Below are 19,702 nucleotides of genomic sequence, written 5' to 3'. Positions count from 1 at the left end.
GTCCCAACTAGAGCATTATAACCCTGCAGAGCCCGACTGTAACAGAACAGCTGATAATGTAGCAGTTCACAACATGCACTGCTATGACCCCAGGGTATTCGGGACTGATGGCAGGCAGGGAAGAATTCTACTTATCAAAACTAATCAACCCAAGTATAAAATCCTGTCATCTGACTTTCTGTCAATTATAAACTTTTGCTTATAATCCTACCAGTCTGAAAGGGCAGTCTATGTGATGTTCATTAATTAGAAGTTACTTCTAGGCTAAGACTAAGGAGAAGAAATTTGTCACACCCACTCCAAAGAATGAGAGAACATGCAAATGCTGCATCTGTTAAAGTCTTATGTTTGTTGAGCAGACTGCCTTTAGACTTTTCCCATTAAAGTAAAAGCAGAAAATAAGAAAATTTAGCAAGACTATAGCTAGAACTATAAAGGCATCATTTTACTTACACATCTGACATACACTGCAGAAAAGAAAGCCAGAAACCATCACTACAGAGTCAAGGTATCTGAAAGGGGCATGTCATGACTGGAGAAGTTATTTCATAACATTTATGGTTGCTTTCTTGCCTTTAGAGATAAGGTTGTGTGGCAAGCATCACAGACCACTGTAATCATCTGACTTCAGAGAATACAGGCAGCCCATGTCTATGCTTGGAGAAATGTGGCAAGTGTACTGTCATGCAATGACATATACCCAAAGAGCACGAAGGAAGTATCTTAATTATGCCCAGAAATCTGAACAGGACAATTGTATCAGCACAGAGAGGGCTGCAAAGAAATCCTGACTGCTAGGAAGACTCACCAACCTGCCACTTGAGCTTCCATCTCGCTTTGTATTACGTAAGCCTTTGTGAGAATACATTAGCAGTCACAACTTGATAAAAAAGGAACGAGCAGCTCAACATGATCACTCACACCAATACAAACGCAGCAGAGAGTGTGGAAATAAAGTTTCTCAGATAAGCACAGTCCTTGAGAACTAATGCTTTTCTTCTGCATTAACACACGAGCTGAAGCTGACTGCCCTGGAACCCGTACAGTTTGCACAAATACAAAGCCTCTGTGAGCCTATTGCTGAGCTCCAATCCCTGCCACTACAATTCCCACCCCTAAAACAGAACAGAGAGTACAAACCCATAGTCCATGATACTCCAAACCTGTCCCGTATCTAACAGTCACTGGACAGAGAAATACAGAACAGGTCAGTTACTGCACAATTAACAAGACAAGTGCCAATTAAAAATCAATAAATAAGTTTCCTGACAGTAAAGACATTTCAGCCATCTTCCATTGCTTAAGTGAAGAAGAATCCATATCCACCTAATTTTTCTCAAAAAACAAATACTGTACACAAAAAAAATTATTTCCCAGAAGTTGATTTATATGGCTCTCAGCTATAGTACCCCCTTCCTAGAAAGGGATGGAGGGCAGGACCACAGCTAAATTTTCTTCTATGAACTTTTAAACTTAGTTATCTAAGCCTTTAGAAAGTGGTTTAACTTTTGTATGAATAAGCTTTATGGAGATATTAATTTCAACATATAGTACCATTTTCTAAATATGATTAATTGGTCCTTTCTTCAGTTTACATGTTTATGTATGGGAAGAAGAAGGAGATTATTCCCATTGCTGTAAACACATACATTTGAGTAATCTAAGGATTTCAAATTAGTCATATTAAAAAGTACAGCTAAAAGCCTTGGTCCCCCACCTACCTATTCTTTTCTTTATACACTGATTCCCACAATTTGAAATTTACATACTTAGTTGGGGTACTGACTAAAAAACTATGGTCAGAAGATTTAAAAAACTGTTCCTACACAACTGCTTAATAACCAGAATAAGATTATAAGTATAAGCTTAAGATTATACAACTCAATAAGCAGTAACACAAATACAAACTAAACAGAAAATGCTTTGCATTCAAGAAATTTATTCCTACATGTTGTTGGTGAACTTGAAATTTACTGACATGTGTACAGCAGTCACACAGCATTGCTCTACTGCAGCTGAACCCACTCCACATGTTTAATGCCTTATCAAAAAATGTGTTTGAGTGACCCAAACACATTTCTTAGGGATGATAAAAGAATAGGTGTAATTATACCAGAAGGAGCATTGTTATTTTTTGTCAAATAGGCGTACCAGGCAGATTAACATTCAACACATGGTTAGTGGAGTGCACAGGACCAAATTTTCATTTCTCCTCCTCTCTTTAGGTTATGGATGAGACATACAAAAACAGAAAACATATACAAAACCCCACATCCTCTTCCACCCAAAATATACATGGAAAAAACTAGTATCTATTACTAGAATATAAATCCAGACATCAGGTCCCTCTACTGGGTTAATATGGGATGGCAGGAGAACTAACAGCACATTCCAGTGGATCTGGGAACCTAGCAAGTGCACCCCAAGTTCAGTCACCAAAGTGTTCTGTGTCCTTGGTAACACAGGGCAGAGGGATAGGCCAAAATCATTTATGGACTTAAAACCACAAGGTAAAGCCTCAAATATATCATGTATGGGCTGAGCTGTCCCTTCTGCTGCTCTCTTTTTCTCTTAATATAAAAAAGAAAACTACATTTTTTACTTTAAATATGTAAGAAAAAGCAAGAATAAAAACTATGATCAGAGTCAGCAGAAGTGTAACTATCATTCAGAAGACTTTTAATGCCACCTTATAAAAGATTACCTGAATGGAACTACTTCAAATCAGTCCACAAATAATTAGTCTTCCCAAAAAAAAGCCTCCCTGTTAAAAACTGAAAAATCAAAAGGAAAAAATCTCAACCTGGTCACAAAAGTACAGTTTGCAGTGCAATAGCCAATTAATCCTGAGAGTTAGGAAAACATCATCTTTAAAAAAAAGAAAAAGGATTTTTACTTTTGAGGTTCAGAAAAAAACCTGTTAACTTCGAAAAATTAGTTGAAAGAAGTAGATCAAAAGCAACAGAAGGCACTTGATATGGAAAGTATGCAAAACAAATGCCTTTCGATCTTCCTGCTGCAGGACCAAAGGCTTACAAACAAAGCCTTTATCTCACAGAGTGCCTAGCTGTTGGGGTTAGGTTTTGGGTTTTTTTAGATTAAGGCTCTATCCCTTCATAAGGGAGAACAGTCTACAAAAACAAATCTATAGCTCTAAACCATAAATTTGTTATATTCAAAATCAGTTAAGCTTACAGTTAGTATGTGAAAGATACAACACAGAACACTGATTTTAATACTGTATAAGGAATGATCAATGAAATAATGTTTCACACAAAGTATATTTTAAGGCAATGCCTTCTGCTTCACACAGATTATATTATCTTAATGTGATATTTACTGTATCATAAACTGGTTTGAGAACACATGCATCTACAAATGTATTTTTAATCAGCATTTAAACAACAACCAAATCTTAAAAGCACCTAGTTGGTTTGCTACTAGGAAACTAGAGCAAGGTATTCTGATCAAAAATTAGTCTAGCATGAAGTCAAAATGCTGTCTCATAATGTTCAGATCTCCACCAACACCAATTCTGTGGGTCCCCAAAAGTTAAAAACTTGACAGCAATTTCATGATTTTCTGCTTAACTTATCCAAAGTCAGTAAATGCAATAATAAAATGCAAACGACAAAAACGTGTAAGACTTTATTTACATTAAACAGTCTGTAAATCCACACAGATTTTATGAAGTTTTCCTTAATGGACCAAAAGTGACTAAAAAGCCATCTATTTCAGCACAAAATACAAGTGATTTCCAAACATTCTGAAGAGACCATTGACAGGCCTCAAAAAAACCCAAACCAAACTGAACCAAGTAAACTCCCTAACACACCTAAATAATGAATATCTTATCTGAATATCTTATATAGCATGATTCAAGAGATTTCTTTAGTAATCTTTAGGCCATGAAGACATCTAATAAATGTGTAAATCAATTTGAGAATTGTTCTCTGGAAAGATGGTACACAAGCAACATCTTTAGTTGTAGGAAAAAAAAGGGCAAGTCTTCCACTGGAATCCTTACTTGTCTTCTGATATGACAAACCTTAACTAGCCACAAAACTCTCAAGACTATTTCTATGAACTGTATCACAGGAATCAAGGAAAATGTGCAAACCAAATTCATACTATCTTTGTATTTTCTACTCCATCAGTCAATACTGGGGGAAAAAAGTCCCAAAGAGCCTCCTACTTCCACCCACTTGAGCCCTCCCATCAGCAATATCATTGGTGCCAAAAAATCCTGAGGGGAGAGGGAAATTAAAAAAAGAAAAAAAGAGTACACAGTCAGAATGAAGTACTTCTTAAGAACTTTTACATCTTGAGCTCTTAGACTCACTTCCAAAAGTAGCAAATATGGCTTGGATAAGAATTGTGCTCTAGGTGCCAACAATAACTAAGTTACCTTCAGTACTTGAGTATTTAACAACAAACCAACATGCATTTAAAGTGTGTATATTTAGAGAATTTTACAGTAATTCTTGATAGGTATGAATAACACATGTATAACCACAGCAGTCCTGAAGACCCTGGTACCACAGTACAATTTACCATAAACAAGATTCCTTTCTTGGAAATTCTCTATTCCTTTGAAATACAGCTGGGAAAAACACACTGGCTTATAAATTTTCCCAGTATTTAAATAGCTATTTCAGTTTAAGCCAATGAGCTAGAATAGAAGCTTCAATCATTCCAGTAAAATTTGGTTGCAGTGTATTAGGGTTTTACTTCTACCTATGTTTTCTGTACTTGTAAAAACCTGCTATGAACTCTCTGGAAATTCATTACTCACCCCTCTAACATTTCGGGTTACTGAGCCTGAATCCATATAACAATACCCAACAAAGACCATTCTAATTGGGCAAGGCATAGATGTAGCACCAGTAACAAACCCAAACAAAACACAAACAAAAAAAATCACACCCTCACATACATACAAATAAAGAGGAATGAAAACCAACACAACACCGCTCACACACACATCTTTAGTCTTATCTTCTATCCAGACATCAAATTAGCTCACTGTACAAAAAAAAAAAAAAAATATTGGAGAAAGCCACACAAATCTGTACCAGAATAACACTGGAGAAACCCACAGCACATATTAAATATTACTAACAGAGCAGAAGGGAATATTCTGCTTATTTGCAAAAATAACCCTGAAGATCTAATCAATCAAGACTCCCATAGTCAATCAAGTTTCCCATATTCCTTTGAAATTCTTATTTTAACTGTAAACAGAAGTGACTGATAACGTGACAACAGCAATATCTTAAATAGCTGTGTATGCCTCGTAAAGTTTGGAATGGGTTTTCTTACTTATTTTTGATACTAAATTTTTTTGTACTTACCTGACAGAACCTCAGTCCAGACTTCAGAGTTCCATTTCCCTGCTATACTTGATGACACTAGAACACTATAAAGCAAGCACTGAAGGAGGCTCCCTGAAGCAAGTAAAACAGTGCTAATGATACCATCAACACTCTGAGGTGGAAAGATCTTAACGACCATCTTAACTTCAGTCTGTAACATTTCTAATGAAGATTAATGTATCCATAAGATTAAGACTTCCTCAATTAGTCCTCTTCACTCCCACCCCCTAAAAAAGCAAACTGCAATGGATTGTTCCTATGCATAACCCCATTGTGAGACTACACATTCGTTGTAACCTGCTCTGAACAGAAGCCACTGCTGTATTTGGAGGAAAAAGGGGTGGCTACTCACTATCCCCAAAAACAGAGTTCTACAAGCAAAGAATTGCAGAATCACATTGCAGCTCAGGATGGAAGGGACCTCAAAGAATCATGGGGTCTACCCTTCCAAGGGAAAAGGAGATTAGACAAGACTATCTAACACCCTACTGCATCTCAAAAACCTCCAGCAACAGGGATTCTATCACATTCCTGAGGAGGTTGTTCCAGTGACTGTTCTCACTACAAGAAAACAGAAAACAGAAAAAGAAAAAAATTCTCATATCAAGATGAAACTGCCCCCAGTGCAACATGTACCCATTGTCCCCCGTCTTCTCCATGTGAATAGACTGCTTCAGTCCTTTTTGTAGCTGTCCTCTAAATTGGAGAGAAATCATTGCAATAAGCACACTATTGAGAATAGCTCTTTCTGTGGAAATTCTCTTATCTTTCTTAAGAATTAAAGGAATCACACGGGAGAAAAAATTCCTGAGATGCCAAGGACCAAATCTTCAATGGGAATTAATCTGGGTTAAAGAAGCTCAGCAACTGTAAGTATTTTACTCCTAAATTACTTCTCCTTTAAGTATTTAATTCCTGTTCTTTTCCTTGACTTCTGCCTGTAAACAAGACTAATATATGTTTTTCCCCTTTGTCTTAATATTGTACCCATCACCAAAACTGGATTGAAATTGCTTATCCATAAATACATGTTTTAGAGTTAAGATTTTCTTGTTTCTGAATAACTTCACCAAACCAAAACTAATTTAAAATGTCAGGTGACACAAAGAACCAGTAAGTAACAAGAAGAAAAATCAGTAATAACTATATAACAAAACACATATTTCCTCAATTCTATGTTAGAAATTTGTACTTGCAGGCTTAACAGACTCAGCTATTTGAAAAAGGAATTAGGGAGCAGTATGTTTCGTAACAGGTGCATCTAATTATTACTACAGAATGTAATCCCAAAACTAAATTGATATTAGGTCTCAAAACTTAGGAAATAGTTATTTGAAGTAGGGTGAACAAACACAGTAAAAGTACATTATAAAGAAAATCAAATTGGAGGAGGTGGAAAAAAATCTTCCAGCTTCAAAGCCCAATGTTGTTCAGAAGACATCCTGTACATTGGTACCACAGCACCCACTCAGCAACACAGGTTTTGGCTACCCTGTTAGCATGTGGTATTCTTCTCCCTTTGGCTCATTAGGTTCAGATAATCAGCTTGGAAAGAGAACAGACACATTCCTAAAAGCTCTGTTATCAAACCCACAAAGGATCCAGTTAAAGTATCAAAATGAGAAATAAACTGAATGAGATTTTCATAATATAGTTACCCTGCTTCTTGCAAAGCCTGATAAAAAAGAAAACTAATTTTGGCACTTCAGTAATTTGAAATATCACAGTAGCAACTTCAAAGTTATGACAGTGGTCTGAAATGGACTGAAAAGAAACACCTCTTCATTTCCCTCAAGGCCACTGGCCTATCTCTAAAGCTCCTCAAGTTCTCATGTGGTTTCAATTGGGTTTCATTTTTAATGTCCTCATCCCACATGCTCCTTTCAAACAGGTTTTGGAACCTTTTTCTGACCCTTCTAAAATACAGACACTCATGTCTGACCAGAAAGTGCTTACACTGGGTTTTTTAAATTATTATTATTATTATTATTATTGTTATTAATTGTGGAGTTGTTGCTGATGTCACCTACTGCTGCCAGATACACTTTTGAGAAAAAAAGAAACAAAACTTTTACAGATACAAGTTTTCTGGTTTGCACAAGGTAAGCATGAAGGCTTTTATGCATGGTAATGGTCGCTAAGAGTTCAAACACTGACAGCATCTGACATGAATTTTTTTTGTTCTTCAATTACACTTACATCTATCTCACAATAATCTGCTCTGCTCTTGCTGGATTTTTAAAAATACAAACTAGGTGACAATGGAATTTCTGAAGTAGTTAGGCAGCAATACTTGAAGTATAACCAAAACAACAGTAATGAAAAAGGACTAATAATTAAGCTATCAAATAATAGGTATTTGCTTTTCTTCCTTCCCACTGTCACCACAGCCACCTTCTAAGCAAAGTGTATTTTTAATGTTATCATCAGCCTTTTCTGAAAACACTGTAATTTCTCTGAGTCCTGAATCTGTAAAACTCCACTATTAAAAGGGTTCATGATGCAGACAAATAAAAAAGGGGAAAAAAAAGGTATCAATACTGAACAGTATGTTCTAGGGTCACAACTCTCTTGCATGCTTTTTATCAGCATTCAGCATTTTAAAAGAAACTAATAAGGTATGTATAATAATGTATTTCAAATACCTGAAGACTAAAAGATATCAGGGGGGTGTTTATTCTTTACTGAAAACACCACAACATGAAATCCATGGGAAGTGATGGAGGTGGTCTACAAACTACTGGGCAATTTGACATGGTTTACAAAAATTACATTCATTTACTAATGTTCCAATATTAAATTAAGTTTCTAATCACAAGTAGTGATGGTCTCCATTTAGGACACAGATATTCCAGTATTAACAATTCTGACATCAACTGTAGCCATGTGAGAACATTGTTTACTGTAATTGCCCATACAGCAACCTAACTACTTTAATCTCAGTTCACCCATCAAATGTGACTCCTGAGTGGTTTATACCCTCCTTCCACCCACACACTTAAAGACAACCAACCCCCCAACTGAAGCATACCCAGGTATAATACACAAAACATAACTGGTACAAAAACTCACTTTCACTGGACAACATCTAAAATATGTAAATACCTGTTCCTGCAGGTCGTAGTCATAGCTATCATGCAGCAGAAGACTGAGGACATACCGAGTATAAATCATGGCATCAATGCCACACTTCTCTAGCTCTTGTCCCAGCCAGGTCTGCACTGGACCCAAAGCATGTAGCAGAGACATTTCAGAAACAGATACAGGGCCTGGATAAGAGCTTGAGGAGCTTTCAGATGGCAAACCATCCACAACAACTGTACAGATAGGGCGCATGAATCTAGGTGGCTGGCATCCTTATAACGTGAAGCATTTTCTGTAGTTGATTTTCCGTCGATATCTGGAGGTGATTTTCACTCCAGTAAATAGGAGAGAGGCTTGACTTCTAGGACAATCATTTATATTTCCTGGCTGTTAGCCGACTAGAGACGAACATCACTCTTCAGGCATGACCAGTGAATAAACTAAATCCTAATAGCAAACACATATGTAGATGTGTTTTTCTACCTTAATTTCACATTGAGGCCAGATGCAAGTCCCCAGCAGGACCTATAAAGAGGAAAAAATGATAAGTTGTGACAATATGTATCCATACATGAATAATATTAAACAGTGAAAAAAACCATCCAAAGTAGAAAGCAGTCATTTACATACTGCTTACTACAAACATCTACAGATATTGTAAAACTACTCAGTGTCATTTTGAAGAGTGACAGGAATTACTACAAGTTTAAAGGTGACTTTTAGAAAAGGTACTTTCTACTGTAGGAAGAGAGACTTTCATCAAAGACTTCACAATTAATCTGTCAATTGAAACATATGTCTGACCTAGCTTTATGGGAAAGTTGAGATTTTATTACTTTGACTATCAGCTGAAAAAAAGCCACTCTCATAAAAAACTCTATGCTAGTTTGAATAAAGACTGCTTATTTTGCATCACTAGAAGACAATATAATCCTACTGTTTTGCAGTGATACCCATTTCTGGAGTAGAAGTGTTTTGTTTATAAAACAATGAATTAATGAAATTCATCTGATCAGGAGTTTCATAAATCCTACTAGTAAAAAGGTAGTACTACCTTCAGGTTCACATTTTTTGGTGGTGGTGGTTTTTGGGTTGTTTTTCTTAGTTTCAATTATTTGCCTTGTTCCAGGACATTTTATCATCCAAAATCTGTCCTTATAAAAATGTAAATCCCTGGCATAACTTCAAAAATTTGAGCAGAACATAATTTATCTGTGCCAAAAATTAACATTTAACCCTCTTTACACAAAGCATACACCTGTCCTACCTGAGAGCTTAGACTCTAAACCATGTCCTAAAATAGACAAACTATCCTAAGACTTATACCACCCACAATCACAAATCAGTCTTGATAAGCCAGGGGCAGAAGGTGCAAGCACCACACACGTCAGCATTCTGCTCTCAAACGCAGAAAATGTCAGCCCAAAAAAGGCATTTTTGGATTGGTCTACTTATCAACCACATGCCAATCTGGCATTTGTGTAGGCCTTCTTTCTCCTCTCCAGCTTCTTAGCATGAGAAAACAAAGCTCAACTCCAAGCAGGAAATATCCCTTCACTGAAAGGAAACAAAATAGACTCAAGTGACTAAGCAAAATCTGCTGTTTTGTTTCAACCCCAGTGCAAGATAACCAGCACACAACAGACATCACCTAATGCAACTACCTGAACTAGATACTGGGGGCAGCAGTTCATGTGGGCAGCATGTGTTCTGTGGCCAAACAAAACTGAAAGTCGATACATGTCAACACAACAAAAGATGATAGTTTTTAGGAGCTTTCTTTACACCACCGTGCAGGTACAAATGTACATTCCAGATTTTTCTGAGTCAATTGAAACATCACCGAAGAGAAACCCACCATGATCAGTTGTTACTGAGTTTACAAAACTCCTACCCTCTCCTAAAGTGACCTTACTGCTCTGGTTGTAGTGTTCATTTTGAGAAAGGGGATAACACATTATTCAATATTGCTCAGCAGCATGTTTCAATTAGTCAAAATCTTTTAAATAAGCACAAATAACAGTAGGTAGAAACATGCTGCAAGGCACTGGAGGTTACTGCTTCATCACATAATTAGAGAACAGAAAGCACAATAAAAGTCTAGTATTCTGACCCAAGGTAGTCAAATCCAAGAGCCCCAGGTCCAAACTCTGAAGAAGTCCATACTATCTGAATTGTTGAAGAACAACATTCCAGAAAATCTGTTCAGTCCTGCTGGCTCTCCACAGCACAGCATGTGATGAATGTTCTCCCCAAGTCAATGCCACAGTCCTTGTTGGCTCCCCAATCCTATATTTCATAGATATATTTCATAGATAGAACTTACACTGTTCCTTTATCTTTTTTGAGACATGGTGCAGAACTACCTAAAGGTTCAAGGGAATGGGGAGCCTCAATCCATCCCACTATTACCAGTTTGATGCTACAGCCACCAAAAGATGCTCAGAGCCTGGGAAGTGATTGTAGGTGAGCAGGAGAGCACCTGAAGAACAGCACAAAGGAACTTCTGCCACACCAGCCACTAAATTGGCTCCATTGGGAGCCCAGCTACAATGCCTCTATGGAAACACGCAAAGCAAAGACAACAAAAAAAAAAGAAGTTAGAAACATGCACATGCCTGCATGTCTATCATCTTACTGGCATCACTAAGACACGGTGGGATGACTCCTACGACTGGAGTGTTGGAAGGGAGGGATAAAGGATACAGGGTGTTTAGGAAGGACAGGTACAGGAGACAAGGAGGGAATGTTACCCTCTATGTCAGCGACTGCCTGGAGTGCACAGAGCTCTGCCTCAGAACAAAAGAGGAGCTGACTGAAAGGTTGTGGGTCAGGATGAAAGGGAGGGCAGGGACAGGCCATGTTACACTGGGGTCTGCTACAGGCTCCCCACCCAGGAAGACTGAACTATGAAGTCCTCTCCAGACAGACAGGAGCAGCCTCATGTTCAAAGGCTCTGGTTCTCATGGGGGACTTCAACCACCCCCATATCTGTTAGAGGGACAACACAGCAGAGCATAAGCAATCCAGGACCAGGAGGTGCCGGGAATGTGATAATGGTGATACCTTCCTTCTCCCCAAGTCAGAGAAGCCAACAAGGAGAGGTGCTATGCTGGGTCTCCTTCTCACCAAAATGTTGGGGCTGCTGGGGAACGTGAAGCTCCAGGGCTGCAGTGACCATGAAACAGTGGAGTTCAAGATCCTTAGGGCAGCAAGGGTGCACAGCAAGCTCATTGTCCTGGACTTCAGAAGAGCAGTTTGACCTTCTGAGGGATCTGCTTGGCAGAGGGGCCCAAGAAAACTGGTTAATATTAAAGAATCACCTCCTCTGGGCTCAGGAGCGATGCATGGCTACCAAAGAAAGTTGGGCAAAACACCAGCCACCTGCATGTTGAACAAGGAACTCCTGGACAAACACAAGCAGAAAAATGAAGCCTACAGAGGGTGGAAGCAAGGACACGTAGCTTGGGATGAATACAGAGAAATTGTCCAAGCAGCCAGGAATCAGGATAGTAAAGCTAAAGCTGTGATAGAATTAAATCTGGCCAGGGACATCAAGCTTGATGAAGCTTCTATACAAGAAAAAGCTTCTATAGGTACATCAGTGATAAAAGGGCCCCTATTTCAAAGGAGACCCAGGACACAGACAAGGCTGAGGTACTTAATGACTTCTTTATCCTGGTCTTCACCAGCAAGAGCTCCAGACACACTCTCCCACTCACTGGAGGCAAACGTGGGGTCTGGGAGAATGAAGAACTGCCCGCTGCAGCACAAGGTCAGATTTGAGACCATCTAAGGAACCTGAAGCTACATGAGCCCATGGAACCTGATGAAATGCATCCCCAGCTACTGAGGGAACTTAAAAGGCCCTTGGAAGAAAAATGGGGACAGACTTTTTATAAGGGTCTGTAGTAACAGAGTTTTAAACTAAAAACTGGTAAATTTAGATTGGACATTAGGAAGGTATTTTTTACATTGACGGGGTGAGACACTGAGTAACTTGTTCAGAGAAGTTGTGCATGATCTGTTCCAAGTATTCCAGGTCAGGCTGGGCAGGGCTTTGAGCAACCTCATCTAATGAAAGAAGTCTCCACCCACAGAAGTGAGTGTTGATGATCTTGAAAGATTCCTTTCAACTCAAACCATTCTGATTCCATACGGCAAAGCTTCTGGATACTGAGTCACTTCAATCAAAACTTTGACACATTGTTTTTAGCTCCTTAGCTAAACCTAGTAAGGACTGAGTTTATGCTTCTGCTTTTCCCTGTACAAGATGATAATGGTGCCTCTCTTTTCTATCTTAACACTTAAATAAGTGAGACATTTGAGAAATTCAGTTCTTAAAACAAGCTAGCAACATCTGATTGACTTCAGCTGACCAGTTAAAGTGTGTCTTGGTTTTATTAGATGTGGAGGAGAAAAGACAGCAAGAAAAAGACAGATTATAAGAGGAATTATGAAATCAGACAACAAAATTTTTGTAATTTGTTTTGCACTCCAGCTTTTTTGAATATCATATTCTATTACCTCTTTTACCATTCAGTTATATGATATAAAACCTGTAAATCTAAACAAATGTATTAAATATTATTTAAGAGTTCTCATTTTACAACTCTCAAGTACTTTGTTTCACAGATGGTCTTAAACATTTCCATTATGTTTTAGAGTTAACAAAATTTCGTAAAGAGTATTTTTTCTATTCCAGTACTAGAGCAACTTTCCATATCAAATTAATACAAGTCACTCAAAGAGCAAACATTTCTGCTGATAGATGAGCAGCTTGATTTTAGAGATAACACTTTCTGACAAGTAAGTTATTATCCCTCTTAAATCTATTTCACACTGTCTCACTAAAAATAATTTTTCCATCCTCATAAGGCTAGGGCTAATCTGAACAGAGGGAGCACATTACAGCTTAAATAATTAGTGGAAGCCTAGTTATTTTAACTAAGTCAAGAGGAATTCTCCATTTCCAGCTATAAAATATGACAGATGGACGCACCTTATAACCAAATAATTACCAAATACAAATTTAAACATCTGCATCAATACTTTCTGAAAACTACTTTTTCTTACAAAGTAAAAAATACATGTTGAAACTATTTCAAAATAATTTCTCCTTACTCCACTTCTTAGTATGTCTTTTCCTTTTAAGTAACCTTCAGTTTCTGCAATACTAATCAATGACCTTAACAAGGTCACACTAGTTAAACTGTCAGCAGCTTAACCAGTAGAGGCACAAGGGCCAATTTATGAAGCGTCTTCTAAAGGACTGAGAACAAAATATTGTATAAACACTCCAATTTTTCAACTCAGACTGTCTTAGAATACATGTATTTCTCAAAATTCTATTCAGCGTGATCGACACTAAATGCTCTTTTGGTCCACAACAGACAGCAGAAGAAAATAACTAAGCCTTAGTCTCCTTAGATCCAGCTATGGCAAAACAACTACTTTAAATGACCTACAGCAAGCAAAAGAAAGGAGGATCAATCATATGGAAAGTGATGCTGGAGCTCTCCAAGTTTGTTCCCTACAACACAGTTGCTCTTTCATGGTAAATAACCTTTTTTGAAGACGAAGTAATCTAGTCTTCTCCATAAAATAACTGGAATATGGGTACTGTCATAATAAATACACAGAACTTTTTTTTTTAAGTGCCTTGGTACTACAATAATGAAATTAACACAAACAACTTCTTGTGGCAGTTGTGTCCGCAGGGTACAGGATGACAGCATAAAATCAGAGATTACCAAAGAATGCAGTAAAGGAAAGGTATAATTAAATCACTCTTCAATGAAAATTGATACAAGCACACCAAGAAAGTGCTAATGTATGGACTATCAACAGAAAGATTAACTAAGAGCAAGACAATTCCATGTCTTTAACAGCTTTTTTTCTCCATATTCTCTGGCATACTGTTAGAAAACAGCAACCAAAGCCAAACCACAAAACCCACTGAATTAATCTAACGTAACCTAATCTCTATTATATCAGCACCAAGAGGCCTCTGAAAATCATGTATCCATGCAGCAAGGTCCCAAACCAACATTTTTTGTAAATTATAAAACCCCAAAACAATACAATGATTTAACACTGTTTCAAGTTTTATTAAATATCAACTTTTAAAGCAGTAGAAGACATTGGAATAAGAAAGTAAAAAACTATAACCCCTTAAAATTGTCCTATCAGGAAAACTAAAGGTTCACAGACAATGTCTTGGGGATCACAAAAAGTAACTTGAAAAGGAAGCAAATTGTCTGCAGGCTTAAATTCACTACACTGGGGTCTATACCATCACTAGGAAAAAAAAAAAGTTACTGGATTACATATTGAAAGAGTTTGAAAACTAATACGCTGTTTACCTGTGGAACATGCAAGTCAGTCTCTAGAAACTCAAATTTATCTTCACAGATTTTGATGCATCTCTACAGAGAAGCCAAACTCTTGGATAATCCATAGATACTACTTTTCCTTCCTTCAGTTCTCAAGAGGGAAAACATCTGTGTTTCTAGTGTTTCATGCTGCCTACTGCTACATGTTAACAATTAGACTAAACATATTCTCACACAATAGTTGTCAAAAACTGCTGTTTTATACAAAGTTTCCTCTATTATTCTTTGAAATACACCAGCACATTTCACAGTTTAAATTAACAGCTCTTATTTCAAAAGTTTTTTTTCACCACTTTGACACTATTTATTTATTCAATGAACAGAGGAAAAAATATTATATATATATACACACAATTTTTAAATTTTTTTTTTAATGTGGAGAGAACACATTTTTGTGGATAGTCTGCATTTTTTAAACAAGACAATGTTTTTCAAACTAATGTTTTTTCCCAGAATGGTTTTATTAAAAGCAAACAATATGCCCTCTCTCTGGCAACTACAGGTAGGGAAAAAATATGAAAATACTAATTAATACTAAAAAAAAAAAATAAAATAAAAACTATCAAGTTTGGTCAACAACATACTAAAATCACCTACACAGTGCAGAAAATTTCAGTCCTCTTTAGAAAACTGATAGTCAAAAGCATAACCACATTATATGATGGCAACAGAATACTAAATTGATCTTTATATATTGTGGAAGAATCTGCAATTTTACCCTAGTTTCTTTTGTTTCTTTCCACAAAAACCCAAGGAGCTACACACTGGGAAAGGCACTGTCAAAGCCCAAAACCAAAACATATTTAAAGTCTAGCAAACAATGAAATTTCTGTGCTTAATTTCACACAGTATTTAAAAGATGTGAATTCAGAAGTAAGAGAAGTTGTTATTTTTTAACCACATTCCTTGATAATCGAAGAAATTTGGCTGTGTAGTCTTCAGAGCAAGGACAGCTTTTTTATGTACTGGTGATGTTTGATGTTCTTGCACAACAAACAGCAAGAGCAGCAGCTTGATTCATGACCAAGATGCTGAAACACTACAGAAATATTGTCCTGCCACGAGAAACAGAGATTAAACACCTGGCTGCAATCAAAGCACTAGAATTGGTCAGAAGCATAAATGCAGCTCTGTATTTAAAGAATCCACTTTAAATATACATAAAACCATCTTTCTTAAGAAGCATTACCAAGAGGTTCAAGAGTGATACAGTATTATTTGTAATGGGTTTGTGATTTATAGGGAACTGATGTCTAACAAGGCTGGGCTTATGGCTCTAGGGTAACTCAAGTCAAAGAACCCACAGGGGAGACAGAAACCAGTGTGTGGGTGTTACTGCAAGATTTTTTTTTCCTTGCAAATCTGCAATCTTATTTTCATAACACTTATCCAAATGAAAATCTGAAGCTGCTAATCCTGTATAAAAGCTTAATGGAATTACTCCAAGGATTCAAGAGGTACCATGTAAGCCCTAGTTACTTAGGTTAGCAAAGAAAAAGAACAGATTTAATCAAGATGACACCAGGGGAAGTCACCAGTACCGTTCTGAAAGATTCTGCTCTGGGACCTGTATTACCTGATAAATTCCTAAGTGGCCTGGAAGATGAGATGGGTGACACAGTTTAGAAGCTACCAAAGAACAGCAAGTGATCAGGAATAGTGACTTCAGAGCAACTGAAAAAATACAGAAGGCCATTATGAAACTGGACTGAGCAATAAAAAAGTAAACAAAATACAGCACAGGCAAACTTGAAATGAGGCAGAGGGGCAATAACTACCTGATACTATTTAGGCATAAATCAGTGAGTTGTGAGCTATTAATCCATGTCTCTCCATGGATAGAGACTGACTGTTCAACATCTATTTTTTGTTACTAGAAAGTACTAATGAGTTAGTAAGATCTACATACAAAACTTCACACAACAGCTAGAAGAATTCCTTGCAAGAGATATCAAAGACTCAAAAAAAAAAAAAAAAAAAAAATTAGATGGCCTTCAATGGAAATCGAGTAACAGAGATCCCTTGAGAATTTTCAACTAGACAAACCATATCACGGTCAGGAAATCCCCTAGGCTGAAAATAGTGTATGGCTGAGGAAGAATTTAGGGGAGGTATCATTCTCCCTGTTCTGTTTTTGTCCCTAACTGCTCCTTTGGAGATGATGTTGCAGACAAGTGCAGGGTTTGTCAAAGCCTTTGTCTGAACCAGTACAACTGTTCTTATAAAACATTTATGGTTACCATCATACAAGAACAACACTTCAAAAAAATAGTTGCTGGAGGAGTGCAACAAGCTGATCCACTCACAGGGCTGCACGTTATTAACACACAGGAACTTTGTTTAAAGATGTCAAAACATCAATCCTGTCAGGGAGCAAAAACTGAGCCATGGGAAACAACTGTTAAGGGATGGCAGAATTAGCAGGTGAGACACTTGCACTAGGGGGTCAGTTGCATATCAAAAACCCCAAATTCTTGTCATCTGTGTATTCTTTACTTCTGCAAAACCAATATGTATGTAAACTTAAAAATGTAAAACTTTTAGGCTAAGGAAAAAAGGCAAGACAGAAAGGGGAAAAGCATGACCTAACAACAAAATCTGCAAACACTATGTACACCCCAAAACTTCATAATGTCATAGAATTGCAAGGTTTGAATGTGCCTTCATAAACAAGACTCCTTTGAAAAGGTTCTCATTACAGCAGGCTTGTAAAGAATCATCTCTGCAGAGTGGAGACTTATGAAGTTGTCCTTCAGTATATATAATACAACTTTAAAAAAAATCATTAATAAGCCTAATAGTTGGCAAGTTTTGCAGATCATGGTTCAGTGGGAGTCTTGATAATTTGAGAAGCAAATTTTATCTTCAAGATGGAAGTATTTTTATTCCATAGCATCACTCAAGAAACTGCTTCAGGAGGTCAGCGCAATATTAAAGCTGCATTAAAAAATCCCAAAAGCAAGCATGTCATTATGCAGCACATAGATACCACTTCAACAAACAGAATGGAACTCAGAGCATTTCTAAATGACAAAATAAAACATGACAAAACAATCTCTGGTACCACAGATTATGCAATTGCACCAGATATGTTTAAGTACAGCACATCTGTAATCTGAAACCACCTCAACCCAAAGAATTGTATCTCCAAAAATTTTGCTATTTAAGAAGGACTTGAAACTGTTAAAAATACCTCCATTGATCAAATTTAAGAAATGGGAAGACACCTATAAATTGCCTGAATCTAGAGAAGTGAAATGCTGCCTCACTATTATCAAATGCCTGTCTGCCATTAACAATGGCAACAATTACATTATTTAAGAATTTGTCCAATAGGTTATCCAGCTACCAATAGAGTACTAATAATTCCATTCTAAACTTAAAAACCAGCAAACATAAACTGACATCAGAATTTTTTCCCTATTTAGTTTGTTACTGTCTACACTGGTGTTTGAACCAAATTTTACTTTGTTTAAATATGACTACTTTTTTTTTAACTTAGCAGGAACAAAAAAATGTACACATATAGCATAACTTAGGTGTATGATAACTTTTTAGAACTTTAAAAACATACATCAGCATCTAATGACAAAGAATTTTGGTAACTATTTTTCACATTAAAAATTCATTAAAACCATGTCATACAAAGACTTAAAGGAATTACTACTGCTGCCAGCACAAGTACCTGTTTGCAAAAACCAGAAGTGATCATTTTTACAGCAGTAGTAACAAACTTCCCAGAGAACAACAGCAGCAGCATTTTGACAGAGAAATCTTTGTGGATGACTTGAAGGTGAGTTAGTGTAACAGGAACTGCACTGCCACTGCACACTGCCACCAAGAGAAGACAAGACATTCCACTGGTGCTCTCATCCTCCCCTCCATGTTTCCACCCTCCTGTCCTTGTACTTAACACACCCACTGCGTGGTTGCAGACATGAACTGTATCAATTTTTTGTTCCAAATAGAAAGATCTCATTTCTGGTAACCCAGTCTTCAAAAAATAGAAATCAGTGATCAACTCACTCCCTCACTACGGAATTTCTACGTGTGGCATAAGAGAGGAAGTGGGGTTGCCCCTTTCAGCAGCAACCCACTATTAGATCCACTTAAGAATAACAAGAAAACATTAGGAAGGCAGAATGCAGAAGCTACATGTTAGCTAATTCAAATCAAATTATTTCAGACAATATTTCTTAGGAATGTGAAGTGTGGAAGCCAATTCAGGTACTTTAATAGGTATGATATTTACTTCCAATATTTTTACAGAAATTCACTAGGCACCATGCAACCATACCCTGTACTTGTAACATCCAGCAGACAAAGTCTCAAATGGTAGCCTGGTGATAAAGAAATTACTGGTTCCTTCAGATTTGCTGGGAGAGAGGCAGGTGTTGCCCTGTAACTAACTGAGAATAGGATGGATTACCCAAGTGTGGAGAACCCAAGAGAATGTGTGGTAGTGCAGAAGGCAGCATGTGCAGACCTCAAACACTGAGAAGTTGCCTCACTTCACACTTCACCCCCCAACCATCAGTGTAATTTCAGTACCACATCAGCTTTCAGACCTTTCTGCAACATTTCTTTTACCACTGAAGACTGTTGTATGACTTAAGTATTTCAGTTCAAACTTGCAGATCTTAACAGTGCACCAGGGCAATGCCAGAGACACGCATCTTGTTCTCCCTTGTTTACCTCAGTTTGTTACAGAGGGATTGCCTGGATGGGCTGCTACTGGACCTGAGAAATTCTGGGGAGAAATACTTTTCAAGATGCAACTTCAAGGAGGAGATAGCTACAGTCTTTTCTCTTCAGTCCCATGAGAATCTTCACATGGACAATATTTAT

The 19,702-nt window shown here is 37.3% G+C and overlaps 1 protein-coding gene across 2 annotated transcripts in view; it reads right to left on the bottom strand.

Moving 5' to 3' along the window:
* Window positions 1-19,702, bottom strand: part of KIAA0232 (KIAA0232 ortholog) — a 65,304-nt gene that overhangs the window by 38,076 nt on the left and 7,526 nt on the right. For both annotated transcript variants that reach the window (XM_064418737.1, XM_064418738.1), the window contains exon 2: window positions 8,481-8,984. In XM_064418737.1, the coding sequence (XP_064274807.1) occupies window positions 8,481-8,711 (231 nt within the window). In that variant the 5' untranslated portion in view covers window positions 8,712-8,984. The remainder of the gene's footprint in view (window positions 1-8,480; window positions 8,985-19,702) is intronic.

This window comes from Passer domesticus, chromosome 4 (assembly GCF_036417665.1).
Source record: "Passer domesticus isolate bPasDom1 chromosome 4, bPasDom1.hap1, whole genome shotgun sequence".
NCBI classification, from domain to species: domain Eukaryota; kingdom Metazoa; phylum Chordata; class Aves; order Passeriformes; family Passeridae; genus Passer; species Passer domesticus.
This window is presented reverse-complemented; position numbering and strand designations above follow the sequence as displayed.